Below are 26,424 nucleotides of genomic sequence, written 5' to 3'. Positions count from 1 at the left end.
CAATTTTGCCATTTGCTTTGGTTTAAAAGTTTACAAGTTTAGATATGTAGTTATTCTAACAACATTTACAGCCCATCTTTGCTTCTATTTATCAGTTGCTACTGAAACCTTACATTTTAACACTGTAACTGCACCTGGAGAATGTGAATCCTCGCTTCTCCCCTTCTCCAACCTGAACATTCCTCAATCAATCGCTTACAGCTTTGATGTTATCTATCCTATAGGCATGCACTATAAGCCCATTTTTTACTAATCATCAATGATATAGGGGTGCACCCAAGCCGAAAAGGTGTGAGCTTATATTTGTTCTTAACGTGTAGCATATTATGCATTTATATGCCAGGGTGTTATAACACACTAACACGTGTTATGTTTTGGGAGCATGCGAGAGCTAGATATGTTAAAAATACAATGCAGTAAATCGTAGTGGAATTATAGATTAGTAATGGTTGGACGACTGGTAAACGAAGACTACTTGGTATGACCGATGGTCTCATTGTTGTCACAACACCTTTCACATTTTTGCCCATTCTTACTGCTTTAATAGTATTTCTAGGCTAGTTATAAATGAGCTAGCAACACGATTTTGCTTTCCAGCTCGTTTCTATAGGTAAACGCTGTACTGTGTACGAAGGTAACCATTGAAACTAGGCCTGTGTAGACTCCAATGGACAGTCGTTATCATCACATGCATCTTGTTTACGTGTTTTTTTTAACACAGGCCGCAATATGCGCAATGTATTCATGTCGAAAACGCTATTATAAGCAACTGTACAATTCGGTTCGGGTGGATATATATAAAAAAGAACTACACAATTCAGTTAATATCGTACACGAGAGACTGTAAATGACAAACATAAACGAATTCTCGCTAATTGAAATGATGTCACTCAATTAACAGACGGTCAATGCAACTTTCTAGAGATGGTGGTATCGATTTTCAGTAAAAACTGTGAACATTTTTGTCAAGTGTAAGTCAAATCTTGCAATTTGCAGAGCTCGTAGAAGAGTCGTTTCCGTTGTTCAGTGGAATGATGTGACCATATAAACGGCAGCAAAACGATAACAATACTGAAAACAATATATAAAATATAAATTTCTAGATGAATGTGTTGTTAGTAGCCGTTTCCTTCCTTAGAGCAAGGTTGACAATGCGGACCCTCGAAATGAGTCTATCGACAATCTGGGCTGCACACGTTCTAGACTATTTATGTATACTATTATAGACAGGCGCGTAGCGAGGGGGCGACCGCCCCCCCCCCCTTGAGCATATTTTGTTTGTATGTTTTTATGACATCGCTAGTAATTTCAAGCTTAGATGCAACTTACAAGGCCTGGGAAGTGCCATTTCCAGCGATCTGGGAGACATTTTCAGCCAAAATTTTCTTGTACGCGTAGCGCCAACTCACGATGGCGCTACGCTTAGATAGTTTTCAATGCAGAATCTACGGCGCTGATAGTTTGCCTACATGTTCGCCCCTCCCTTGGCAAATTCCTGGCTACAACGCGCCTGATTATAGAAGCTCTTAACTATTAATGGCTATCGAGTTCTTACACGGTGACCAATTTAGCAAAACCCTTTACCTTCTGATGTGATTAAACCGTTCTATCTATACCTTATTGAAATGTTTTACAAAGGATAGCCTGCAGTGGGAAGATGTATTCTGATGATATGCAAGAGCAGGGTATTCTCAGCATCCGCAGGCTAGTGAAATTTGCATTCAATTCCCAGTGACTTCCAGATAACAAAGATAACGTCTCACCCCTTGCATGACATACTCAGGCAGTTTCATTTAGTTTCATTTTCATTTTGTCTTACTATATAGCACTCGCCTTCGGTACTTGTCGGAATGTTTTTTCTTTCGCACGCAATTATTCAAAACTGACTTTATTGTAAGTAAAATTAATTGTTTTTTTTTCGATGCATTTTTTTGTAACACTCAGCTAAGCTGAAAGTGAAAATCTAATGATAAGAAATTTCATCATTAAATATAACGGCAGCTATAAAACCAGAAATTACTCTCGGATAAAGTAAAACATAAGAGAATTTCTCTTGATGCACGAACTGTATATTCCTGCCATATACCTGTCATAATAAATACTTATTGTCCTAATGAACGCGCAAATATCACTCCACTCATTTCCTTAATTTCGGTTTCATAGCGTTATTGGTTTTATATTTTTTACGACTACGTTCTTATAACATATCAAAAAAGTCTTTGTGAATTATATCAATCACTGCAGTTATTACACTAGGCCACTTTGGCGATGAAGAAATATATGTAATAACTATTAATTAATATCGCTTGTCAACTACAAGCAGAGTCAATTTGAGTTTTTCTTTTCGTTACAATGGACATCTTGCAACTATGTTATGCTTTAATGGTTGCCATCACCGCCATCTGCGTGGCCTCTGGAAATGATCCTTGTCGCTTATTGGGTAAGTGAGGGACAAGATGTTACCATTAAAGGCATAAATCCCAGAGAGGGAGTGAGAGAGAGTATCATGTCCGTTGCAATTTATCTGGAACATTTACCTTGCTTCTTGCACATTTGAGTTTCTCTATCTTGCAGTGTTTAAAAGCATTGCTGGTAAATTGAGAGCAATGTAATACAGTTCGTTCTGTCATAATCAAAAGACTTATTTTTTATGATGACAGTTCAAACCAGTCACAAGTTGTACTAAAAGTTCAATGTTATGAGGGCGAAAGGGAATTATTTCAAAATAGCCGCCGGTCTTTGATTAGTATTTAACCTGTCGTATAATATGTTCGCTGTTTTGATTACTTTTGTCATATTTAATAGTAACATTTCAGAGCAATTATACGTGCAATGTTTAATAAATAATAAAGACAAGAACTTTCTCAGTTGCTTGAGCGAATATAATAATATAAATACAACATTGAAAATGATCACATTGAAATTAGCTTCCCTTCTACTCTTAGCCTATAGAGGGCAAATCGTACCGCTGTGAGGATAGCCCAATCTTGGTTAATATTTACAGTGTTGTGTGACATGTTTGGTCATGGACACAATCAAATGTAGTCCTTATTAACATACCAATGATTATTTGCTATCAATAAATTTTACTTCTTTGAAATTTGTCCTTAGATTCCAACGTCTGCGAGGTTTGCAAATGTGTGAGCCGAAACGTTGATTGTTCCAATAGGAATTTAACAGCAATTCCATCACATATACCGAATGACACCTACACCATGTATGTATTTAATTTATTGCAAAAGGATTCATTTCTTCTTAGTTTCATATACAAAATCTCTGTATAGGCCGGCGGTTTTCTTATAGGCCATACCCTAATTTTATATAATATCCCATCATAGAGATCATTGCTAAACTAAGTGGGCTTTTTCTCATTGCTTATTGTGTCTATCGGATTGTGGGTGGAGTAGAGATACGTATCACGGGTGTGGTCCGTGTGAAGAATACCACTTCGAAGAATTTGCATCTTCGAAATGATCACAGAAACGTTTGGATAGTTAGTTAGTTTCATCAGTGACATCGTATGGTTATTTTGGTAAAGACAAAATTGCATTTTATCCGCATGCCTTGTAAGAACCGAAGGGATCGTAAACTTTAAAAAGTTTAACGGAAGGAATAAACGAATATAACCCCACCCACATCCCCCTCCTCAGGACCGTAGGGAGGCCTATTGTGTATGTTTGCTGGGTCGAGGTTCCATGTAGTGCAGTTTAAAAAAAAATCTTTAAACATATTTCTCTTTGGTGTTTCTTACTGTCCTTTGCATCTGCTTTTTTATGGAGAGATATCCAAAACGAAGCGATAGAAAGTCATGGTAACACTATAGCATTAAAGGTATACGCTGATTATTCTTTCCACAGTAATTTTGAGAACAATGGAATCTCATGTATACCGAAGGATTATTTTAGATATTTTGCCGTACTGTCCAAACTGTGAGTATACCTTGTGTGGTCGGAATTAAATGCTTTTATGGTCCGCCCCCAGTTCCAATGGAACACAGCGGAATGTTTTTTTCGTCCACACATACTTATGAGTTGGGGATATAGCCTATATTCGTAACTTTTGGCAATGTAACGCTTCCTAAAATCCTTAGAGAATCATACTAGGAACAAAGTTTATTGCAATACTCTGTCGCATTATATAATAATGCAAGATTGGTTGTTACTCCCCAATACAAGCTTTCAACACGATTTGAGTCCATTTATAATGACAACGAGAATATCGGGATGTATTGTGTACACAATCAACGAGATAATGCGAAAGGACAAATGCTCGACAACAATATGACCCATGACCACTTCCTCTTTCTCTTTATTTGTCGGATCGTCATCCTACATCAAATCATATAATATTATTATTATTTATTATTATTATTATTATTATTATTTTTATCATCATCATCATTATCATCATTATTATTATTATTATTATTATTATCATCATCATCATTATTATTATTATTATTATTATTATTATAATCATTATTATTATTGTTATTGTTATTACATCGAGATTCATATTCCTCTTATTGGTTTACTTAGAACCTCTTGATACACAAATACGCTGTAATTTGGATATCTTTGTCAAATAAACAAAGAAACTATTTCAACTAATTAATGGTTGGTTTCATTTGTTTGACAGTACAATCGTAATGAACTCTGTGACAGAACCATTTATTCCACCAATGAGTATGAAAAAACTGTAAGTCAATGTATGTTAATAATGCTTGGGATATACTTAACCATCTTCAAGGTACTCAGTAGGTCTATGCCTGAGATTATTTAAAATGCACCTCAAAATTTGGAGAAATTAGTCGTTTAGGAAAAGTTCCGTCTCTCAACTTTATATATGTACGAGCATATTTGAACTTTACTACCAATAAAACATACTTAACTTCAATTCAAAACAGGCAATAACTGTGAAAACTACATCTGAAATACCGTTAATGCAGTTTCATAGTGATAACAACTTAAATTGGAAACATTAACAATTTATTGTACTTTAAAACTATACCAGAACTAAGTTTGTAAACCTTTCAGAATAAACAAAACTGCTACAAAACATCTAAATTTACAAGTTTAAAGTTCATAATAAACATGTCGCCAGCGGACTTCTTTTATATTTCTTTAGAATTGCTAACAACAACCTTCTGGAAAGTAGCGAACTGATTTTCAGCCAATGTGAACATCTTGAGGAAGTGTGAGTTAAACCTTAAATTTGAAGATTTTGTAGAAAAGGAAAACACCCTTGGATCACCACTTAGTGAACTGGTATAGGCTTGTAACAGACCTAGAACACCACGTTTTCTAGACACACGTTCTGTTCCAGGTCAGTGGTTGCCAGTCGACCTATTTATCAAACAATTGAAAATTTAAAGTATATATATATATACATATTTATGACAAATTGCAACAGCTTTTGTTATTAACATGTCTTCTTCGTTTTTAATATTCAGGAACTTACATAGTAATCGCATTGCCTTCCTGCCAGATTATATTACACGAAATTGTTCCAAACTAACTCTCCTGTAAGTACATTTTGACACTTTTATAAATGCCATGGTTAAACTCAATGTCGTTTAAAGTATTCATTCCTATATATTGTGATGTCCTATTGTTTTATTTTGTATTTATTAAGCCGTTTAAGTGCTAAAACACCAAACAGATTTTTGTTCTCTCTCGAGACAGTTATTAAATTCTTGAGACATACCTTTTTTTTCACAGGGCAATGACTGGCCTTACTTTTAATACTATAACAAATTATGCTAAAATACATTTATGTATTGCCTTCGTCTTTGTTCTGCTACTTCTTTTTCTTTTTTGATGATCTTCTTCCACAGCGATTTACGAAACAATCTTTTCGATCGGATTAGTCAACACAGCTTGGGTTTTCTTCCACGACTGATCGATTTGTACGTATAACGGGGGAAATGTAGCAGTATCCTATAGTATCGCATCTATTAAATAAAGTATCAGACTATCAAAGAAGTAGCGATACTGACAAATGATGGGGTTTTTTCTTCTTTTTTTCCGTATCGTTATCAGTCATTTCTGAATACGTTACGTAATTGTTTCCATATGATGATTTGTTCATGCAAAATTTGATTCATGTTTTCAGACAATTAATAACCTTTCATTCCTAATCTTGCGTCTTGGCTGATCATATGAGAATTATGTGACGTCACAGTCACGTAAGATTACGTATAATGTAAGTACATTGAAACCAGGTTTATTTTGACCCAGAAGAATGGAAATGACGTCGTTCTGCTAAGGTTTTACTGCAGTCCATGGTGTAAGGTCTATTAAAAGCATAAAGGCATAAACTTATTGAGACTCTTGATGTTAAGAGACAGTTACAAGTAAAGTAAACGTTTTTAATTTGATGGTCTGTTTCCCCAAGCTGAATTTTCATTGAAAAGGAATGCTTGCCTTTCGGTCACAATTGTTGCTACATTAAGTTGCTTGAACAGAAACTCTTTTTTTATTTGGCCGTTTGTTGCAGTTAGGTTTTAACATCGTTATTATTGTTATAATTATGTAATTATGACTTTTCACTCCGCTGATATGTCATATAAATCAAATAACGATATAGCTTCGCAAGATGAGATTTTGTTCCCCGACAGTACTTCTGGAGAGATTGTGGCTATGAAGCTCACAGGTGAAAAATCTGTCAAACCATTCAGTGAACATGATCACCAAATTTGTAAAGGTTCGCTCGTTCACTACGTGCATACAACAAGATATTTAAAAGGAATCTGGCGTACCCCTTTCATTGGTACTGAAAAATAAATGAATACATTTTGAGTAAATGTACTGGACAGTATTGCAACGGAGTTGGACGATATATTCTTCATACTGTTGTATTGGACTTGGAAATTCAAAATAATTTTTATTATCCCATTATTCTGTTCTTATCCATCTTACACAATATTTCATTACTTAATAGGAGACTGAGCTTGAATCGGAAACTTCGTCACATTGATGAGGGGGCCTTGAATCTAGTTTGCGAGAGTTTGCAGAAACTGTAAGTGGTTGTTACTTCATTAGTCTTTTAAAGTAACAAACTATGACTAACATGATAATATCATAGTCGATCCCATGTAAGTGGTTGTTACTTCCATAGTATGTTTAAATAACAAACTATAACTAACATGAAACTATTATAGCTGATCATATGTAAGTGGTTGTGACTTCTATAGTCTGTTAAAATAACAAACTATAACTAACATGATACTATCATAGCTGATCATATGTAAGTGGTTGTTACTTCTATAGACTGTTAAAATAACAAACTATAGCTATCTTGAGACTATTATAGCTGATCATATGTTCCTGAAATAGTATGGACCACTGTCCAGTGTTTATTGTCTCAGACAGTGTATATGAATTTTCTGTCATATAATGTCAGTTAATAACCAAATCATATATTTTATATACTATATACACAAGTGTATATGATACAAGTTATATTTTTACCTGTTCTATCTAAATTATTAATTAATGAAGCTGCTAACTTTAGTATGAACGTTTTTTTTTTACATTTGTGGATAATTACGTGAATCTAATCTGTTGGCTAAGTTAACATACAGTCAGATTTTCAGTTGCATCCAGTCAGTAATATTCGTGGAAGTGTTAGATGTACATGGGTGGCATTAGATGGTATTGGATTTTATTGTCGAATACTCCAAATAAGTAAGTGTAAATATTTTATAAAGTTCTTTTACATTGTTACCTACTAACGTCCAAAAAAAACAAACAATTTACAACAATAGGCTAATGAATGAGATTTTTGAACGGCCATTTCTCAAGAGATAAAGTGCATTGCTGAGTAAAAGAGTGCAATGAGTTGTAGCTCATGTTGTACTAACGATGATGATGTGTTTAGGAGTAGATATATTCGGTTGCCCTGGCACTTATTCCGTAATAAAGAACATCTTTAAAGATATATAACTGGTAAAATATGTAGCACATTAAATTATTAAATTTTCTTATGAACAGGACGATGTCCGAATGCGATATGCTGGGAAACGTCCCAACAGGCCTTATCAGAGGCTGTACTAAACTTACTTCTTTGTAAGTGAAACTAAATGTGTTATCAACTTACCGACGATACAATAATAATAATAATATATTTAATAACAATGATCATTACAATCGTCATCGCCATTGTCATCTTTATCATATTTTACGTTTATCATTCGTTCTCTTACGTTATAACATCGCTCCTGTAACTTCTTTTTCGTTTTACAGAAAATTAGCATTTGATGACATTACCCACATCGATGGCGAAATGTTTTATTCCCAAATTCGGTTGTTTTACATGTAAGACATTAATAGTTTGTAGATTTCTATGTAAGTGTAAACATTGTGTTCACCTTCACCATAACAATGACATATTTAGACATTGATCCCATTAATTAGATGATAGATTTATTCATTTATTTTCACTTGTTATCACTTCAATTAGAGAGTTTGTTTAGCCAAGAATTTTCACACAAATATGTGTTCCACCAAAGTACTAACTTGATTTTTTTCAGGAAATTTTTTGAAACCTTTGAATGTTTTTGCTCTGCTTTTAATCAACAGTAAACAAACACATTATCCTATTTCCTTTTACTGTGAAAGACTCGCTAAGTGTCAAATACAAGGCACGATGCAGGATAACTGTACGTCCCCTTTATACAGCTATTGTATAATACGGCCAGATTCTAACATTTGGGGCAAATGTAATCTGGCAACACTAAAGTGCGAGGTTGGAAGTTGCGATTTACGGCATAACGTAGTATTAAAAAGAACAAATGCCCATCATTTCATTGAGTTTGTTTTTCTTGACTTATTTTCGTGCATTTTATATAAAAAATATCAGATTACAACAGTAAGTTGGGCATTTCTCTTTTCCTTTCTACTGGTTAGAACTTTCAGGAGTAACCCTTTAATACAGCTTGACGATTCAACATTCAAGCACCTGACGTCGATTCAGAGTTTGTAAGACTTGTTATATTGGCCACAGCTATATAACCTGTTATTATAGTAATCATTTCAATACCAAGTATGTTTAGTGTTAGCATAAGGGAAAGTTTAGCACATTATTGCAAATGCGTACAATCACGTTTAATAAGGAAAATGATATCGCACAATTATATGATATTATACTTGTATATACGGAAGCACTCTTTTAAAGTTTCTTGAGGGACAGAAGAAACTAAATGCTTCACAAGCTTTACATAAGCTTAAATCTGTATGAAAGGTGCCCAAAGAAAAGCAATATTATCTATGTTGATTCGTGATTGGTAACTTGAAAATAACAGTCCGAACCGATTGTTTGCTATAGCGAGAATATTGAAAAACACTTCAGGTGATTAAAGACTTTCATTTTACTTAATCCTCTGTTTTCAGAGTACTGTCCAATGCGAGTCTTACTTCCATACCAACCAAACTTTTCAACAGTACTTCGATAACCCGCGACCTGTAAGTATATACATTCTACTGTTGCATCGTGTCTAAGTAGATTTACGCCATCTACTTTCCGCAGACTATTTAATGTGTGCGCTAGAGCCCTCAGTACTAAGATATAATACTCTCTTACAATCCTATCATGTCAAACTCTTAAACGATACATCAATTCTCCAATACATGAATCGATATATAATATCTATCGGCAAAGATTTTGACTGCGAGGCCACGAAGATCTCTCTTTCGCGGTGATGGAATTCTTTTATATGTATTTATGTATATATGTATTTTATGCATTCACAGCTCTCGTCAAAACATAGCCTATATGTACCAAACCTTCTTACAACATAATAGGAATCAGCAGTTATTTTAACGACGCTTAAGCGACCACAAATGTGGGGAAAACCAGCAAGGGCTTATGGATTACAACTTACACGTCAGTTGGCTTGCAATTCAACAGTTTCTTCAACAGTTTCAACTCAAATATAGAATCTTTCCAATTAAGAAAGTCATTTCAGATGGTTAAACCGTAGATTGGTCTTGGATGAAAGACCCACCTTACTGTGACCCGGGCAGGGTATCGAACCTCCCGATCACTAAGCATCATTGCTTCAATGAGCACCGGGTAGCAGCACCGGCCACAACCTAGGTGTTCAATTTGTTCCTTGGTGTTCGAAGAACCTAATCTAGCTTATATTGCATGTATTATCACTTCGCTGATTGACTGCAAACTGACCGTCCAGGAAGATTACCTGCAAAGCGTGCCATTTTCCCTACAAGAATTGCTCATTCTATATTGCTACAATGAATGATATTCTGACCGATTGTTGTGGACAACTATGATTTATTCGACAGGACAGGATTCGAGGAGAGAGTACAGAGAAAGCCAGACAACTTCATATCATTGACTGCAACTACCTCTCTATTTAATTGTTGCTGACTATTTTTTCTTCTGTTTTCTTTACAGGGATCTTTCAAGTAATCGATTAATTACGATTCCCGAAGAACTGTTTTCATCTGAATACACCAACCACTTCATGATGAGACTAACGCTGAGCGATAATAAACTTGAATATATTCCACCGACTGTATTCAGTCACTTGCGGAGGCTCCAACAACTGTAAGTGATATGTCCGCATCATTTGACTAGAGGGAATTGCATAAGGCACTATTCTCTAACCGTTTCCAATGAGTTGTGTCAATACCAAATCCAGCACATGATTTTATTACGTTAATGTCTTCAAAGTATCTTTGCAATTATTGCTATTGACATAGGATGTCTTCACAAATGGCTTTATTAACTTCTTTTTAAACCTAATTTGGATTTACACATCAAGTTGGTTACTGATCGCGATTTATGAAGAACCGGGAAGAATGAGGTAATTTTTCTTAGGGTAAAACATCCCCCCGCTCCTAACATCATGAACACTTACGTGCTCCAGGCATCTTATGTCTGGTACGGGGATGCTTTCAGATAAAAAACAATCACCTAAGTGTCATAATAATCATTGTCAATGTATTTCATGGACACTGTTCTTTTCTTAATAAAACAAAGATATTTGGACGGTAACAGTTTGTTCGAAATTCCAGAAGGGATGCTGTCGTTAACGTCCGTCGACACTCTGTGAGTAATATCATTCTCAGCACCGATATCTTAGGTGTACCTCAAAGTGTAATTCACAAAGTCAAATAACTTGTTGTTCATGTACACCATGCTACTTCAAATTATAAAAAGCATAATTGCACACACATTGTCACAGTGTCGAATCTTCTGTAAACTGTACAGTACAAAAGTATGAATTATTTATTGGACTCTATTGTACTTCATTGTGTCTCTACAATCAAGCAAAAATGACAACCTTATAATACTTCTTCGTCTTTTAACCATTTTATCAAGGTACATTTTCCGAAATCAAATAGCAAATTTAACCAAAAGTTTATACCTGCCGAACTCCCAGTACAATCCTACAAAGCTGATGTGAGTATATATTTTTAGATTCGTCGGAATCAGTTGCAGGTGGTAACGATCATAACAAACATAATCAAAATTTGCGTAACTGCCAGTGCTTGCGTCGGCCAATTCGCCGGGAACTCTTGCTGGTAGATTTGCCACCAAACAAGGTAGGAAATGGCCTTTTTTGAACTAAAGATAATTTTAGACTTTTTAATAAATGAAATTTGATTGTCCTGTTACCTGTTGACTAATACAAGAATCTCAGTTTCCAGAATTTCATGGTTTGATAGTTTTACTAGTTGACAGGTCATTTTGCTCTTTGTTGTTGTTTTGTAAAGTTGTTTTTATGTGTTCAATGATTATTTGTTTTTGTTTTGTTTTATTCTTGTTGTTCAATAAGTGGATCTGGATGTTTTGTTTGATGGATTGATTTGTTGGCTGCTTTATAATTCTGTTGGTTGGAAGTCATTTACTTTTCCCTGGTTTGCGAGGGAAATTTAGTCAATGGTATTTATGGACAATTGATCAGTTGACAGAATTATCTACGTAAAGTTCAATAGTTTGTCAATTGTTTTGTTGCTGCCTTCGTAGTAGTTTTAATGATCAATTGATTGGCATGCTCGTTGATCTCACTGTACATTAATTAATCGATTAAATGGGTAGTTCAGTGACCGTCCTGATCCTTGATTGGTTGACTTTAAGACAAGAACCAAATTGCTACTTCCATAGTTTGACAGCCAATTCATTTATGAAATACGATATGCTAACTATTTATAATTTTGACTTGAAGTACTTATTATTATGATTACTATGATGATTATTATTTTTTTTATGACGATGATTATTATTTTTTTTTCCTATGCTTATTATCGATATTATCATTATCTTCATTATAATCATTATCATCGTTATCATCGTTGTCATCGGTATAATTATTTTTAATATATCGATAATCGATAACACGACTTTCACTTTACTCATACCCCTTGAAGCGAAGCTCAGAGAAATCCGGTCCATCATCTTTCTGTTGAATTTCTCAAAGGAATTCAAGAAAATGGTGAAATGTGAGTTGCGCTGCATGTGAATATGCCGTAATTAATTATATTGCAATCACAGTAATTCATAACATCATATTCACATAAGTGAGATGTGCGGGGTTTATTGAAAACAGCTTCCTTTATAGATTTTTAAACTGTATTTATCACAAACAGGTAGCAATTGATTTTTTTATTATTATTATTATTATTATTATTATTTTTGATGGAGTAAACCGCTGGTGCTGTTAAATAACTGAATTAAAAGTGGGCAAAGGGTCGGCTAGTATCATAACATTAGCATTATGAGTACAACTTGTATTAAGTTGACTAAATATAAATATCTATTGAAAAGTAATCAATATTTATGACATTAACTGATTTTCATCTTGTTTCTCTTTGAATTTAAGCATACTCACATGTAATGGTCTAAATATTCCCACCGCGCCGTACAACATAAATGTGTAAGTTAATGTATTGTTGTGTGTGACGTGTAATTTTCTTGTTGCTTTTTCTTTTCTTTTTTCTCAGATATGAAAGATTTTGAATGTTTGCTTAATTGACAATGTTCTTTGAAAATGACTTTCTTCTAATGTAAAAATAAGTTATTATATAGGAAATACAAACAAATTTTCAGTTTTCCTTGATACCATCAATTAGTCTGTTTTTGCCCCATGTATTCACATAATATCACCAATTTAAAGAAAAAAAATCTTATGTTTCTTTTTCATACAAAATGCTATGAGGATGTGGTTTTAACCTGCAGATGCTGAAAAGTACCGGCAAGTTTGATAGCTTAATTATCAACTTCATACACTTGAATGTTCTGTGTTTTAAAGGTAGCATTTCATAGTTTATCCTAAATGTCTGACTACAATAGCATAACAAACAGGACTACGCTTCGGGTTTTGTCTTTTACAGTGATTGTGTAGAAAACACTTTTCAGACAACGATTAAAGTAATAGACCCTTATCAAAGAGACAGTCTGTTGCAGAGAGGATTTAACTGCACACAAACTGAACCTAGATTTCTTCGTCGCTATACATGCGTGGCATGTGCTCAGGGAAGTTATACAAACCTGCAAGGCCGTAAAGGTTGTATACCGTGTCCACGTGGTGAGTAAATTTCAATCCATGTATTTATTGTAATAGGTGGCTTATTAAATTCATGCAGTCATTTATCGTTACTTCTCCTCTCCTCGTCTACGAAGCTAGCTCCTCCAGATTATTATTGACTTCGCTTTTTATTGACTTTGAAATCAATTGCTGTCATCTTCATTTGGAATAATGTCACTTACCACCCACATACACACACTGAGAACACAGTTAGTAATGTATATCTTTAAGTTTCGTATCGCAGAAAGAACTGGATCGTACTATAAATCGGTAGCATGTGATACTAGGATTACAGTAAGAACTGAGGATATGTGTAATTCCAACAAATCCAGTTGTTGGGATTTGTTGGGATTACACATATTTTCAGTTCTTACTGTAAACCTAGTAGCACATGCTACCGATTTATCAGATTTGTCAGCACAGTCCAGTATTTACTGTGGTTTAAAACTTTCAGTAGTTACTGTAATATCTATGTGAATCGGCTGCACTTACATAGATGTTAAAGTCGCACACTTAAGACTTCACTCAACGGACGTTTCTTCTCTCAGGTGGTTTCTACCAGGACGAAGTCGGCCAATTTCAACGGTTACCGAACGTTATCGCTTGCAATAACTGCAACAATGGAACATTCGTTGCCAAAGGAGGAGGCGTCAGCCCTCTCAATTGTGCGGTTTGCCCGGAGGGTACCAACAAGAGTCGACACGCTGGGTATCGAGCATGTTTCTGTATGGATAACTACTTTCGAAGAGATCGATTCGGTGGTTGTGAACTCTGTCCACAAGCAGGACTGAGATGCGAAAACGACTTCGTTACCATAGAACCTGGATTCTACTGGGACTGGACTTCATCAAACATCACAGAGTACAGGGTGTACATTGAAAATCTACAGAAATTTGATGATTCTTATGATGAAACCACAGCGTCCTTTTCCGGTTCTCTCGCTTATGTACACCCATGTCGCCAAACATTTAAATGTGATAACAAGAACGACACCGTTGAAGGAAATTGTCATAGAGGCTACACGGGATTTATGTGTACAGAATGCGCTGAGAAGTACTTCCAGGTCCTGAACTTTTGCCATGAATGTCCTCAGACATGGGTCTTCCTATTAGAAGTGGCATTAGGGTTACTCCTACTTGCCGGCTGTTGCTTTTACGTAGTATACACGTACAGACGTAAACGACACGAGGAAGCTCGTTCAATTGTTGACGTTGCACTTGCAAGAGGGAAAATAGTTCTTGGTTTCTATCAAGTGATGGGAGAATTTTGGGACTCGTTAGACGTCCTTTATTGGCCTGAGGTTTTCAAACAACTGTCTGATTGGTTAGATCTCTTGCAGTTTAACATATCTACCATTTTCATAAAACCCAGCTGCTTCGTTCCTAGTGTATCTTTAAATGCATATTCCGAGTTTCTCATAGGAATTATTGTGACTGTTAGTGTTGCATTAGTCCCAGCTATGGCGGTTTGCTTAAGAATAGTACGTTCAAAGTTTTTCCAAGGGGACTCTTCGAATTCTCGTTCACAAAGATTGCGTCAAGTTGTTATCATCAAACAAGATACATTGCTATTTGCAACTCTTTTGGGCTTGTTTATCACGTATCCCTCTACTTGTAATTCTATCATTACATTGTACAGACCCGCATGCCAAACGTTTACATTAGACGAAACTATGTTGCACAACGTTAGCCTCCTGAGATCTGACCTTTCCATCAATTGTAACACAAACACCCATCGCAAATTCGAAATTGCTGCTTACGTATTTTCGCTATACATTGTAGCTTTTCCTGGATTATTATTTTATCTTTTGTGGAAATATCGTAAAGATTCAAGTGTTGAAGATTCTACAAGGTCATCATCATTGCATCCAAAATGGTTACGATTTCTCAACGAGAACTACAAAGATCGGTTTTGGTACTGGGAAATTGTAGAAATTACAAGAAAAGTTTCACAGACATGCATTGTCATTCTGTTCGGATGGGGCAGCTCTCTTTCTATCTTCATCACGATTTTCCTCGCCGTTATCTTCCTTACTCTTCATGCATCATTTTCACCGATGAAGGATAAGTTTGAGCAACAACTCCAGGTACACATTGATATCAATTTCAACTTGTGAATTGTCCATGTACCTCTATAAGTTAGTTATAAGACATTCTGCACTTGAATGCTATTTCTCATGAAGGAGGTATTTATATTTCTTTTCTTGTAATAAACTTGATAAACAAATTGAAATATTTCATTTAATAACTTTCATAACTTATTTTCATTAAAGTAATGTTATTGTTTAGCTATAATACTATTTCATTGTATATTAACAAATTAATGACATATATTATGATGTTAAAAAGTTCCCTTAACTGGAAGATATAGACAGATTGCAAACTTGTTCAATGATTTCAGATATCATAAAGTTAGAGTTCCAAATTTAAAACTCAAGGTTTACAGTCTTGTATTAGGGCAATGCCTTGTCAAACGACTTTGCTACGGTTAACCATGGTCATTGGTAACTTGTCACACTAAAAGCATGTAAAATCCAACAAGTGGCCACTGGGGCACTGCTGTGCGGTACATTTACGTATCCGCTGGGGGACTTCCCATAGAGTGCAGTCGCAAACTGGCGCACGCAGGTACCTCGTTCATCGCCATTTAAACACCAATGTGGAGAGATAATGGAGATAAAGTGCCTCGCAAAAAGAACAAAATGTAATATCTGGCCTGGACTCGAGCCCTGCAATCCTTAGTTTGTAAGTCCATTGCCTGAGCTATGATGACATTCTGCACCCATCAATCCATCCATTATTTATTTATTTATGTTTTACAAACCTTCTACAGCTTGCATCTTTGTTGGCAATCTTCCTCAACATGTTAATGGTTGCTGTACCAGCTAATGAAACAGATTCCATGTTTGTGAAAGAAACGATGACATTTATATTGATTTTTCTCAATATCGGTGTCCTCGGCGTTACTTTCGGTGAGTTAATTGAAGAGCTGCCATGACCAAAATGTAGAATCTTCTATGGTGACCATTACAAATACCAACCAAAAAATACAGCAGTGACTACACGTGGTTAGAATTAAGAATAGAAAACGTATCAAGTTAGTCAATGGATTGTCTCTCCTTTGTATGAGTGCTTCTTCTTAATTCATTTGTAGATCTGTTGTTAGGTTAAGTAGCAAAATGTTACATATTGCAACAACTTTAGCTGAGTGTTGTAAATCTTCTACCATGCTATATCAACGGCGAGATCCATAAGTTAGATGACTCATAATTAAGATTGCGATTATACACATTTCGTCCTTGTAGTTCTTGATGTATGATCATGTTTCTTTTGAGGGGTGGTTTTGGGCATACCGATCAATAGTTCCACTCACTCTTGAAACTTAAAAGTATATTATTCGTGATTTTCTACCGTAGGAAAACCATTGCTGAAACTTGCAAAAGTAATCTACGTGTACATAAGAGGCCGAAGATGTCTTATCCGGTCACCAGAAGACGAACCCATTCCTGAAAGGAATAACAACTTTCATGTAAATCGTCATCATCTTTTGATAAACGGTGACCAAGGTGACCAAGGAGAAACGGAAGACTCCGCTCTCTTATCGTCACCACGGCGTCGATATCATTCCGTGGAATGACACCATGTCATCTTGCTCTGTGGGAAGAAGAGGGAGAGCTGGCCACGGTCTTGTTCTGCTGCTTCTGATGAGGTTCATCGTCGGAGAACGATAGTAATGCAAGATAATTTATGTATGTATTTAGATCCTCCTGCAAGCAGGAACTCGCGTCTGACTCAGGCGAATCGTTCCCAATGCCCTCTATTATTTGCCCTTATATAGCGGATTACTCATGGGGCTTTCCCTTGTTCTTACCGCACGCGCAGTAGTCATTCTTTGTGTTGTCAAGGCCGACGGAGATGTGCTGTTGAAGAAAAAACAGTTACCTTTTCCTAAGTTCGTGAATACCCGAGATTCGGCCGATTTTTTTACCCGGTAAGTTATGCAAAATGAATCTCTATTGTGTTCTTCGTATATTGTACGGAATGTTAGGGAATTTATGCTAGAAAAAATGACTTTTTAGTCGATTTGCGAATCGTTTCGGCGACTTGTTATTGTTTTGTCGTGTACATCCATCACTTAGCTCTCAAAATTGTATTATACAGTTGTGGCACTTACTGCCAATTTGGAGAAAACTGAAAAGTCTGATGTCAAAATTTATCATTGAGTGGGCCGTTACCATGGTAATTTCACGATTGGTAAAGGTTTGGCGCCATTTGTTGGTAATAACGGCGAAACCAGTATAGCCTACTTTGTGTAGGAATCGGTTTCACGATGCAATGATACACTGTGCTACCAGTGGTAGTGCTGCACTGTGGTAGGTCAAGGACTAATGGTAACTCTAACATTTAAGTTGTTACAGCATTTCATCAGTTTTTCTGAATTTTTGGTAATTTTTACCGAGAATTATTCTCAATTATTCCAGGAACGTCTCAATCGAGAGAATGTGTTACCGCTCGGCCCCGTAGTCAAGACTCAAGTGTATACGTAGCTATAGCACCAGACCTATATCGACAAAATCATCCCTCTTCAGACATACAAAATCTATCCGAATAATAAGCCGTGGGTCACAAAGAACTTAGAGATTTGCTCAACGAAAAGGATGAAGCTCTGATGGAAGGTAACAAAACAAGGGTGAACGAGGTACAGAAGTGCATCAAAGGTAAAGTCGAAGAATGTCAACAAACATACAAAGACAAATTAGAAAGAAACTTTGCTAAAAATAATTCTGCTGGTGCATGGAAAACGATGCAAATGCTAACTGGATACAGACAGAAGTCGGTGACCCCCTAGTCAGAGGTCACACAAACTTTCGTGGAAGAGTTTAATGAATTTTAGGACTTTACAACTGAGAAAAATGTAGTAATGAGTGGGTTGATTAGTGAATTAATAAAAAGGGAGTTTTAACAATGAGATTTGCGTTACTGAACATGAAGTTAGGGTAGTGTTTGGATCATTGAAAACCACCAAAGCACAATGCCCTGATGGTTTATGCAATGAGATCCTGGCTGGGATATTCACAAAACTCTTTCAATGTTCTTTAGACATCGGCTAGATTCCACGACTGTGGAAAACGTAATTAGTTATACCCGTCTCAGAGAAAGAGAATTCAACTGAGCCTAATGACTTTTCGGACCGTCTCACTTAGCTGTAACGTCATGAAATGTTGGAAGACTTATAATGAAACGCCCTCACAGTATTACAGAACAGTTTATTGACCCCTTGCAGTTCGCTTATAGGGCAGGGAGGGAGGGGGGTTCAAGTTGATGATGCGGTGTTGACATATCTGCAAAAACGTTACTCTCTTTTAGATAAAGATAGACAATATGTGAGATTTAAACTTTTCTAGTGCATTCAACACAAATGTCCCACACTTACTTACAGCTAAATTAATCGCATACGGTGTATCTCCCCGAACTATCCTATGGATTCATGACTTCAGAGGGTGAATATAGGCGATGCCTACTCAGGGGAAATGATTTTAAGTGCAGGTGCGCCTCAGGGCTGTGTCCTCTCTCCCTCGTTTTTCCCTGTATACCAGCGACTGTCAGAGTATGACCAGTGATTGTAGGGTCATAAAATATGCGGATGATACTGTCGTTACTGCATGGTTACCTGTTAGATGACATTGACTCATACGCCACCACGATTGCAAGCTTTGTCCAGTGGTGGATCATTTGTTACAACTTAATGAAACCAAACCTAAGAAGCTGATTATAGATTTTCGTCGCAAGCCAGTATCTCACGCTCCCATCTATGTTCATGGGGAACAAGTAGAACAAGTAGATAAATATAAGTACTTAGAAACCATGCTGAGTAACAACATTGATTGGTCTAGTAATGCTACAATTGTACATAAGAAAGCAAATCAGAGGCTATATTTCTTGAGAAAACTGAAGAACCTCAGAGTGGATAAACAATCATGACCTTGATCTATAAATTCCTCATTCAAAGTGTTTTGATGTATAACATAATTTGTTACTTTGCCAATGTTACAAGAATCGATGTGAAGATACTTGAGCAATCTCAGAAAGTTGCTCAGCGGATAATCGGTGTTCACTTCCTTCGTTAGAGTGCTTGTATCATGAGAGGGTCTGCAATAAAGTGAAACAAATCATGCAAGACTCAACACACCCCTTGTTTGAGCACTACATTTACCACCGCTCTGGAGTGCGTTTATGCCCACCACGTACACTTAGGCCCCGCTTCATATACTCATTTGTGCATAATTCTATCCATACTTTTTAATTCACGAGTGAGAAGATTTCTTATTTAGGACTTGCTGTATATATGTTTGTATTAATGTATGTGTATCGCAGTCTATTGATACTTATACTTTTTTCTTTTATTTCGTTTGCGACCTGTGTAAGCCGAATTTTTGATTGTGGACAATAAATTCAATTCAATTCAATAATCTCTTGAACTATTTACTAACCAAAAACAACAATATCACCCTAAACATATGCAGATATGTTGTATGCATTTAACTCAATGATAATATTGATTTAATAAACCCTTATCTTCCTTAATTAGACTGTGATACCCATTATTTAACATTTAATCTTCCAAAATTACAGACAAGCCCAATAGACCACATGAATATTCATGACATGACTGGCTATGTAGCTATGCGTGCAAAGCTTACCACGGAGGAGTATAAAGACCATTCACGTAACAGTATACCATCCACCTCAGGGTTTCTTGTATGAGTTTAAAAAATGTAAATACACTGTCTTGCCACCTCTAATTTTTATTTCAATCCACTCATTCGAATTAACCAGAAATGCATTTGCAGCTGAGCTTTCATCCTGAGACCACGAAGATAAAATTTTACTTATTAAGCCTCAACTTTAATGCTTTTCATTTTATTGTATTTTTATATTAAATGTATATGGTACATAACCAGCACAGTACCGCAATGCCCGTTCCGCTGTTTGAGTCATTGCTTCAGGGGACACCTCTAAGGTTGTTGCAGGCATATCACTTTCCAACAAGGTTGCTAATAGGGAGGAAAACATCCAGGGCATGCTGTAAAAGGAATATTTCTTCTTCTGCTTCCCTCTGAATATCGACCTCAGTTAGGAGTTGCTGCCATCTTCTTAGCGATTTGTCCATTTACCTTACTTGTGGCATTCATGCCACATTTCCCTTCACTTTGTCTGAAAATGTGGTCCCTCTTAATTTCGTGGTAATCGACGAAGATTGTTCTACAGATTCTTCTGCAAACTTGGAAAAATGTTCATCTTTTATATAAAGTTTCACTTTTCACGATAGGTGAATGACACTTGATGTGAGTGAGGTCTTCAATTTGAAGAAGTCATCCTTCAAATATGTCGCTGATGGTAGCTTAAAAAAGATATAACGCAAGCACTGAAGCATCAGCCTTCCTAAGCCTCTTTGCGGGATGCAGCATTCCTGTAAATGAACGAGTTATGACAATTTTCAAAGAACAGGCTATTTGTCACAATATTACAGATACAAGGCATAAATTGTTTTTCTTATAACTGATATGAGAAGTATTTTTCTATCCACTTTTTGTTTTAAAAGATTCTGCAGTATTTTTCAACTATATGAATCAAAATTAACAACTTTAACTAAGAAATCAGGTTACATTACCCGGATGTGGGATCGGTGTTGTGTTATTTTGTGATCGTTCCATCCACATCTTGTGATGCCAAGGTAAAGATAAAAACGGTTATTGTTTGGCAGTGAGACCAGCATCCTTGCTGCCTAAGCATGTGTAGGCATAATAATACAAAATAATCACTGATTATACAAATTCCAAATGTAGACCCACATGTCTGTTTAGAATATGAGCCCTCGAAATGGGAATAAATGATTAACTATAAATGTGTAGTTATCAAGCTGGTCGTTAGTTCTTCAATCATTTGGCAGTTAAACCCGGTGTACCCATTAGGACATGGTACAGAACATCTACCAGTCTCGGGATCACAGTCATGGTGGTTCAAGTAGTTTACATCTCTGACGACAGCTAGCGCCGTACCAACCTGACCGGTATGTTGTTGAAAATATTCAGAGAGAAGAAAAGTATGTAGCTTTTAACCAAAATTTCAATCATTACTTAATCTTATCGGCAAGAAGAGGGCATGGACATAATGAAGGAGCAAAACGTATTGCCTTGAACATAGTTGAGGGAGGGTGAGAGGGGTCAACCGGAATATTGACAAATTGGGGATGAAGAACTAAGAACACGAAGACGAAAGTGGTGGGAAATGTCGAGAAGGAAGAAGAGAAACAAAGAGGAAAGAGTTAAACCAAGTCGAAGAGTCAGATGAAGTAGAAAATAGGAGAAGAGAGAGAACAGGAGAAACAAAATGATAAGGTCTAGCAAGTGGATGAAGAAGAGAAAAGCAAAATTAGTTCACTCAATATATTAAACGTTTATTTTATTTTTAATTCGACAAAACCGAACTCCTTTTAATTAAAAACCGAAAAAAACCGGTTTCATTGACTGCATTCCCACCGTGACAGCCAAACATATCATGGAGGCATTACGGATTATCTGCATAAGTTATTTTTGGGCGTTTACCTGTACTTTCAGCAGATTCCCAGAGAAATTACAGTAACTACTGTAAATCTTAAAAGTTTGTACCACAGTAAAAAAATGGATACGTTGACAAATCTGATATTTCGGTATCATGTGCTTATTAGGTTTACAGTAAGAACAGAGAATATTTGTAATCCCAACATCTGGATTAGTTGAAATTACACATATCCTCAGTTCTCATGCACTGTAAACCTCGTAGCACATGCTACCGATTCATAGCACGATCCCAGTTTTTACTTTGGTACACAACTTTAAGATTTACAAAAGTAACTGTGTTCTCTGTGAGTTTCAGGTGCTGAATGACAGACACACGTAGAAGAGTCGTTTCCGTTGTTCAGTGGAATGACGTAACCATTTGACCATATAAACGGCAGCAAAACGATAACGATGAAAAATATATAAAATATAAATTTCTAGATGAACGTGTTGGTAGTAGCCGTTTCCTTCCTTAGAGCAAGGTCGACTTTGCAGACCCTCGAAATGAGTCTATCGAAAATCTGGGCTGCACACGTTCTAGACTATTTATATGTGTTTTAAAGGCAGGCGCGTAGCCAATGGGGCGAAGGGGGCGACCGCCCCGCCACCCCCCCCCCTTGAGCATATTTTGTTTGTACGTTTTTATGATATTGCTAGTAATTTCAAGCTTAGATACAACTTAAAAGGCCTGGGAAGTGCCATTTCCAGCGATCTGGGAGGCATTTTCAGCCCGAATTTTCTTGCACGCGTAGCGCCAAGTCACGGCGGCGCTACGCTAAGATTGTACTGCTGTGCGGTACATTTACGTATCCGCTGGGGGACTTCCCATAGAGTGCAGTCGCAAACTGGCGCACGCAGGTACCTCGTTCATCGCCATTTAAACACCAATGTGGAGAGATAATGGAGATAAAGTGCCTCGCAAAAAGAACAAAATGTAATATCTGGCCTGGACTCGAGCCCTGCAATCCTTAGTTTGTAAGTCCATTGCCTGAGCTATGATGACATTCTGCACCCATCAATCCATCCATTATTTATTTATTTATGTTTTACAAACCTTCTACAGCTTGCATCTTTGTTGGCAATCTTCCTCAACATGTTAATGGTTGCTGTACCAGCTAATGAAACAGATTCCATGTTTGTGAAAGAAACGATGACATTTATATTGATTTTTCTCAATATCGGTGTCCTCGGCGTTACTTTCGGTGAGTTAATTGAAGAGCTGCCATGACCAAAATGTAGAATCTTCTATGGTGACCATTACAAATACCAACCAAAAAATACAGCAGTGACTACACGTGGTTAGAATTAAGAATAGAAAACGTATCAAGTTAGTCAATGGATTGTCTCTCCTTTGTATGAGTGCTTCTTCTTAATTCATTTGTAGATCTGTTGTTAGGTTAAGTAGCAAAATGTTACATATTGCAACAACTTTAGCTGAGTGTTGTAAATCTTCTACCATGCTATATCAACGGCGAGATCCATAAGTTAGATGACTCATAATTAAGATTGCGATTATACACATTTCGTCCTTGTAGTTCTTGATGTATGATCATGTTTCTTTTGAGGGGTGGTTTTGGGCATACCGATCAATAGTTCCACTCACTCTTGAAACTTAAAAGTATATTATTCGTGATTTTCTACCGTAGGAAAACCATTGCTGAAACTTGCAAAAGTAATCTACGTGTACATAAGAGGCCGAAGATGTCTTATCCGGTCACCAGAAGACGAACCCATTCCTGAAAGGAATAACAACTTTCATGTAAATCGTCATCATCTTTTGATAAACGGTGACCAAGGTGACCAAGGAGAAACGGAAGACTCCGCTCTCTTATCGTCACCACGGCGTCGATATCATTCCGTGGAATGACACCATGTCATCTTGCTCTGTGGGAAGAAGAGGGAGAGCTGGCCACGGTCTTGTTCTGCTGCTTCTGATGAGGTTCATCGTCGGAGAACGATAGTAATGCAAGATAATTTATGTATGTATTTAGATCCTCCTGCAAGCAGGAACTCGCGTCTGACTCAGGCGAATCGTTCCCAATGCCCTCTATTATTTGCCCTTATATAGCGGATTACTCATGGGGCTTTCCCTTGTTCTTACCGCACGCGCAGTAGTCATTCTTTGTGTTGTCAAGGCCGACGGAGATGTGCTGTTGAAGAAAAAACAGTTACCTTTTCCTAAGTTCGTGAATACCCGAGATTCGGCCGATTTTTTTACCCGGTAAGTTATGCAAAATGAATCTCTATTGTGTTCTTCGTATATTGTACGGAATGTTAGGGAATTTATGCTAGAAAAAATGACTTTTTAGTCGATTTGCGAATCGTTTCGGCGACTTGTTATTGTTTTGTCGTGTACATCCATCACTTAGCTCTCAAAATTGTATTATACAGTTGTGGCACTTACTGCCAATTTGGAGAAAACTGAAAAGTCTGATGTCAAAATTTATCATTGAGTGGGCCGTTACCATGGTAATTTCACGATTGGTAAAGGTTTGGCGCCATTTGTTGGTAATAACGGCGAAACCAGTATAGCCTACTTTGTGTAGGAATCGGTTTCACGATGCAATGATACACTGTGCTACCAGTGGTAGTGCTGCACTGTGGTAGGTCAAGGACTAATGGTAACTCTAACATTTAAGTTGTTACAGCATTTCATCAGTTTTTCTGAATTTTTGGTAATTTTTACCGAGAATTATTCTCAATTATTCCAGGAACGTCTCAATCGAGAGAATGTGTTACCGCTCGGCCCCGTAGTCAAGACTCAAGTGTATACGTAGCTATAGCACCAGACCTATATCGACAAAATCATCCCTCTTCAGACATACAAAATCTATCCGAATAATAAGCCGTGGGTCACAAAGAACTTAGAGATTTGCTCAACGAAAAGGATGAAGCTCTGATGGAAGGTAACAAAACAAGGGTGAACGAGGTACAGAAGTGCATCAAAGGTAAAGTCGAAGAATGTCAACAAACATACAAAGACAAATTAGAAAGAAACTTTGCTAAAAATAATTCTGCTGGTGCATGGAAAACGATGCAAATGCTAACTGGATACAGACAGAAGTCGGTGACCCCCTAGTCAGAGGTCACACAAACTTTCGTGGAAGAGTTTAATGAATTTTAGGACTTTACAACTGAGAAAAATGTAGTAATGAGTGGGTTGATTAGTGAATTAATAAAAAGGGAGTTTTAACAATGAGATTTGCGTTACTGAACATGAAGTTAGGGTAGTGTTTGGATCATTGAAAACCACCAAAGCACAATGCCCTGATGGTTTATGCAATGAGATCCTGGCTGGGATATTCACAAAACTCTTTCAATGTTCTTTAGACATCGGCTAGATTCCACGACTGTGGAAAACGTAATTAGTTATACCCGTCTCAGAGAAAGAGAATTCAACTGAGCCTAATGACTTTTCGGACCGTCTCACTTAGCTGTAACGTCATGAAATGTTGGAAGACTTATAATGAAACGCCCTCACAGTATTACAGAACAGTTTATTGACCCCTTGCAGTTCGCTTATAGGGCAGGGAGGGAGGGGGGTTCAAGTTGATGATGCGGTGTTGACATATCTGCAAAAACGTTACTCTCTTTTAGATAAAGATAGACAATATGTGAGATTTAAACTTTTCTAGTGCATTCAACACAAATGTCCCACACTTACTTACAGCTAAATTAATCGCATACGGTGTATCTCCCCGAACTATCCTATGGATTCATGACTTCAGAGGGTGAATATAGGCGATGCCTACTCAGGGGAAATGATTTTAAGTGCAGGTGCGCCTCAGGGCTGTGTCCTCTCTCCCTCGTTTTTCCCTGTATACCAGCGACTGTCAGAGTATGACCAGTGATTGTAGGGTCATAAAATATGCGGATGATACTGTCGTTACTGCATGGTTACCTGTTAGATGACATTGACTCATACGCCACCACGATTGCAAGCTTTGTCCAGTGGTGGATCATTTGTTACAACTTAATGAAACCAAACCTAAGAAGCTGATTATAGATTTTCGTCGCAAGCCAGTATCTCACGCTCCCATCTATGTTCATGGGGAACAAGTAGAACAAGTAGATAAATATAAGTACTTAGAAACCATGCTGAGTAACAACATTGATTGGTCTAGTAATGCTACAATTGTACATAAGAAAGCAAATCAGAGGCTATATTTCTTGAGAAAACTGAAGAACCTCAGAGTGGATAAACAATCATGACCTTGATCTATAAATTCCTCATTCAAAGTGTTTTGATGTATAACATAATTTGTTACTTTGC

General features: G+C 36.8%; 1 protein-coding gene across 1 annotated transcript; it reads left to right on the top strand.

Moving 5' to 3' along the window:
• Positions 1–194: 194 nt before the first annotated feature.
• On the top strand, positions 195–18,112 carry LOC139978645 (uncharacterized). The gene is made up of 21 exons (XM_071989027.1): positions 195–2,440; positions 3,112–3,217; positions 3,858–3,929; positions 4,639–4,698; positions 5,128–5,196; positions 5,453–5,524; positions 5,837–5,908; positions 6,943–7,020; positions 7,995–8,069; positions 8,247–8,318; positions 8,910–8,981; positions 9,393–9,464; positions 10,417–10,569; positions 11,005–11,073; positions 11,347–11,427; positions 12,396–12,467; positions 12,848–12,901; positions 13,359–13,552; positions 14,101–15,638; positions 16,385–16,523; positions 16,968–18,112. Exons 1-21 carry the CDS (start codon positions 2,353–2,355, stop codon positions 17,186–17,188), a joined length of 3,429 nt encoding a protein of 1,142 aa, XP_071845128.1. The 5' UTR covers positions 195–2,352; the 3' UTR covers positions 17,189–18,112.
• Positions 18,113–26,424: the final 8,312 nt, after the last annotated feature.

This window comes from Apostichopus japonicus, chromosome 2 (genome assembly GCF_037975245.1).
Source record: "Apostichopus japonicus isolate 1M-3 chromosome 2, ASM3797524v1, whole genome shotgun sequence".
NCBI lineage: Eukaryota > Metazoa > Echinodermata > Holothuroidea > Aspidochirotida > Stichopodidae > Apostichopus > Apostichopus japonicus.
Note: the sequence above shows the minus strand (reverse complement) of the source record. Positions and strands in the feature narration are given on the sequence as shown.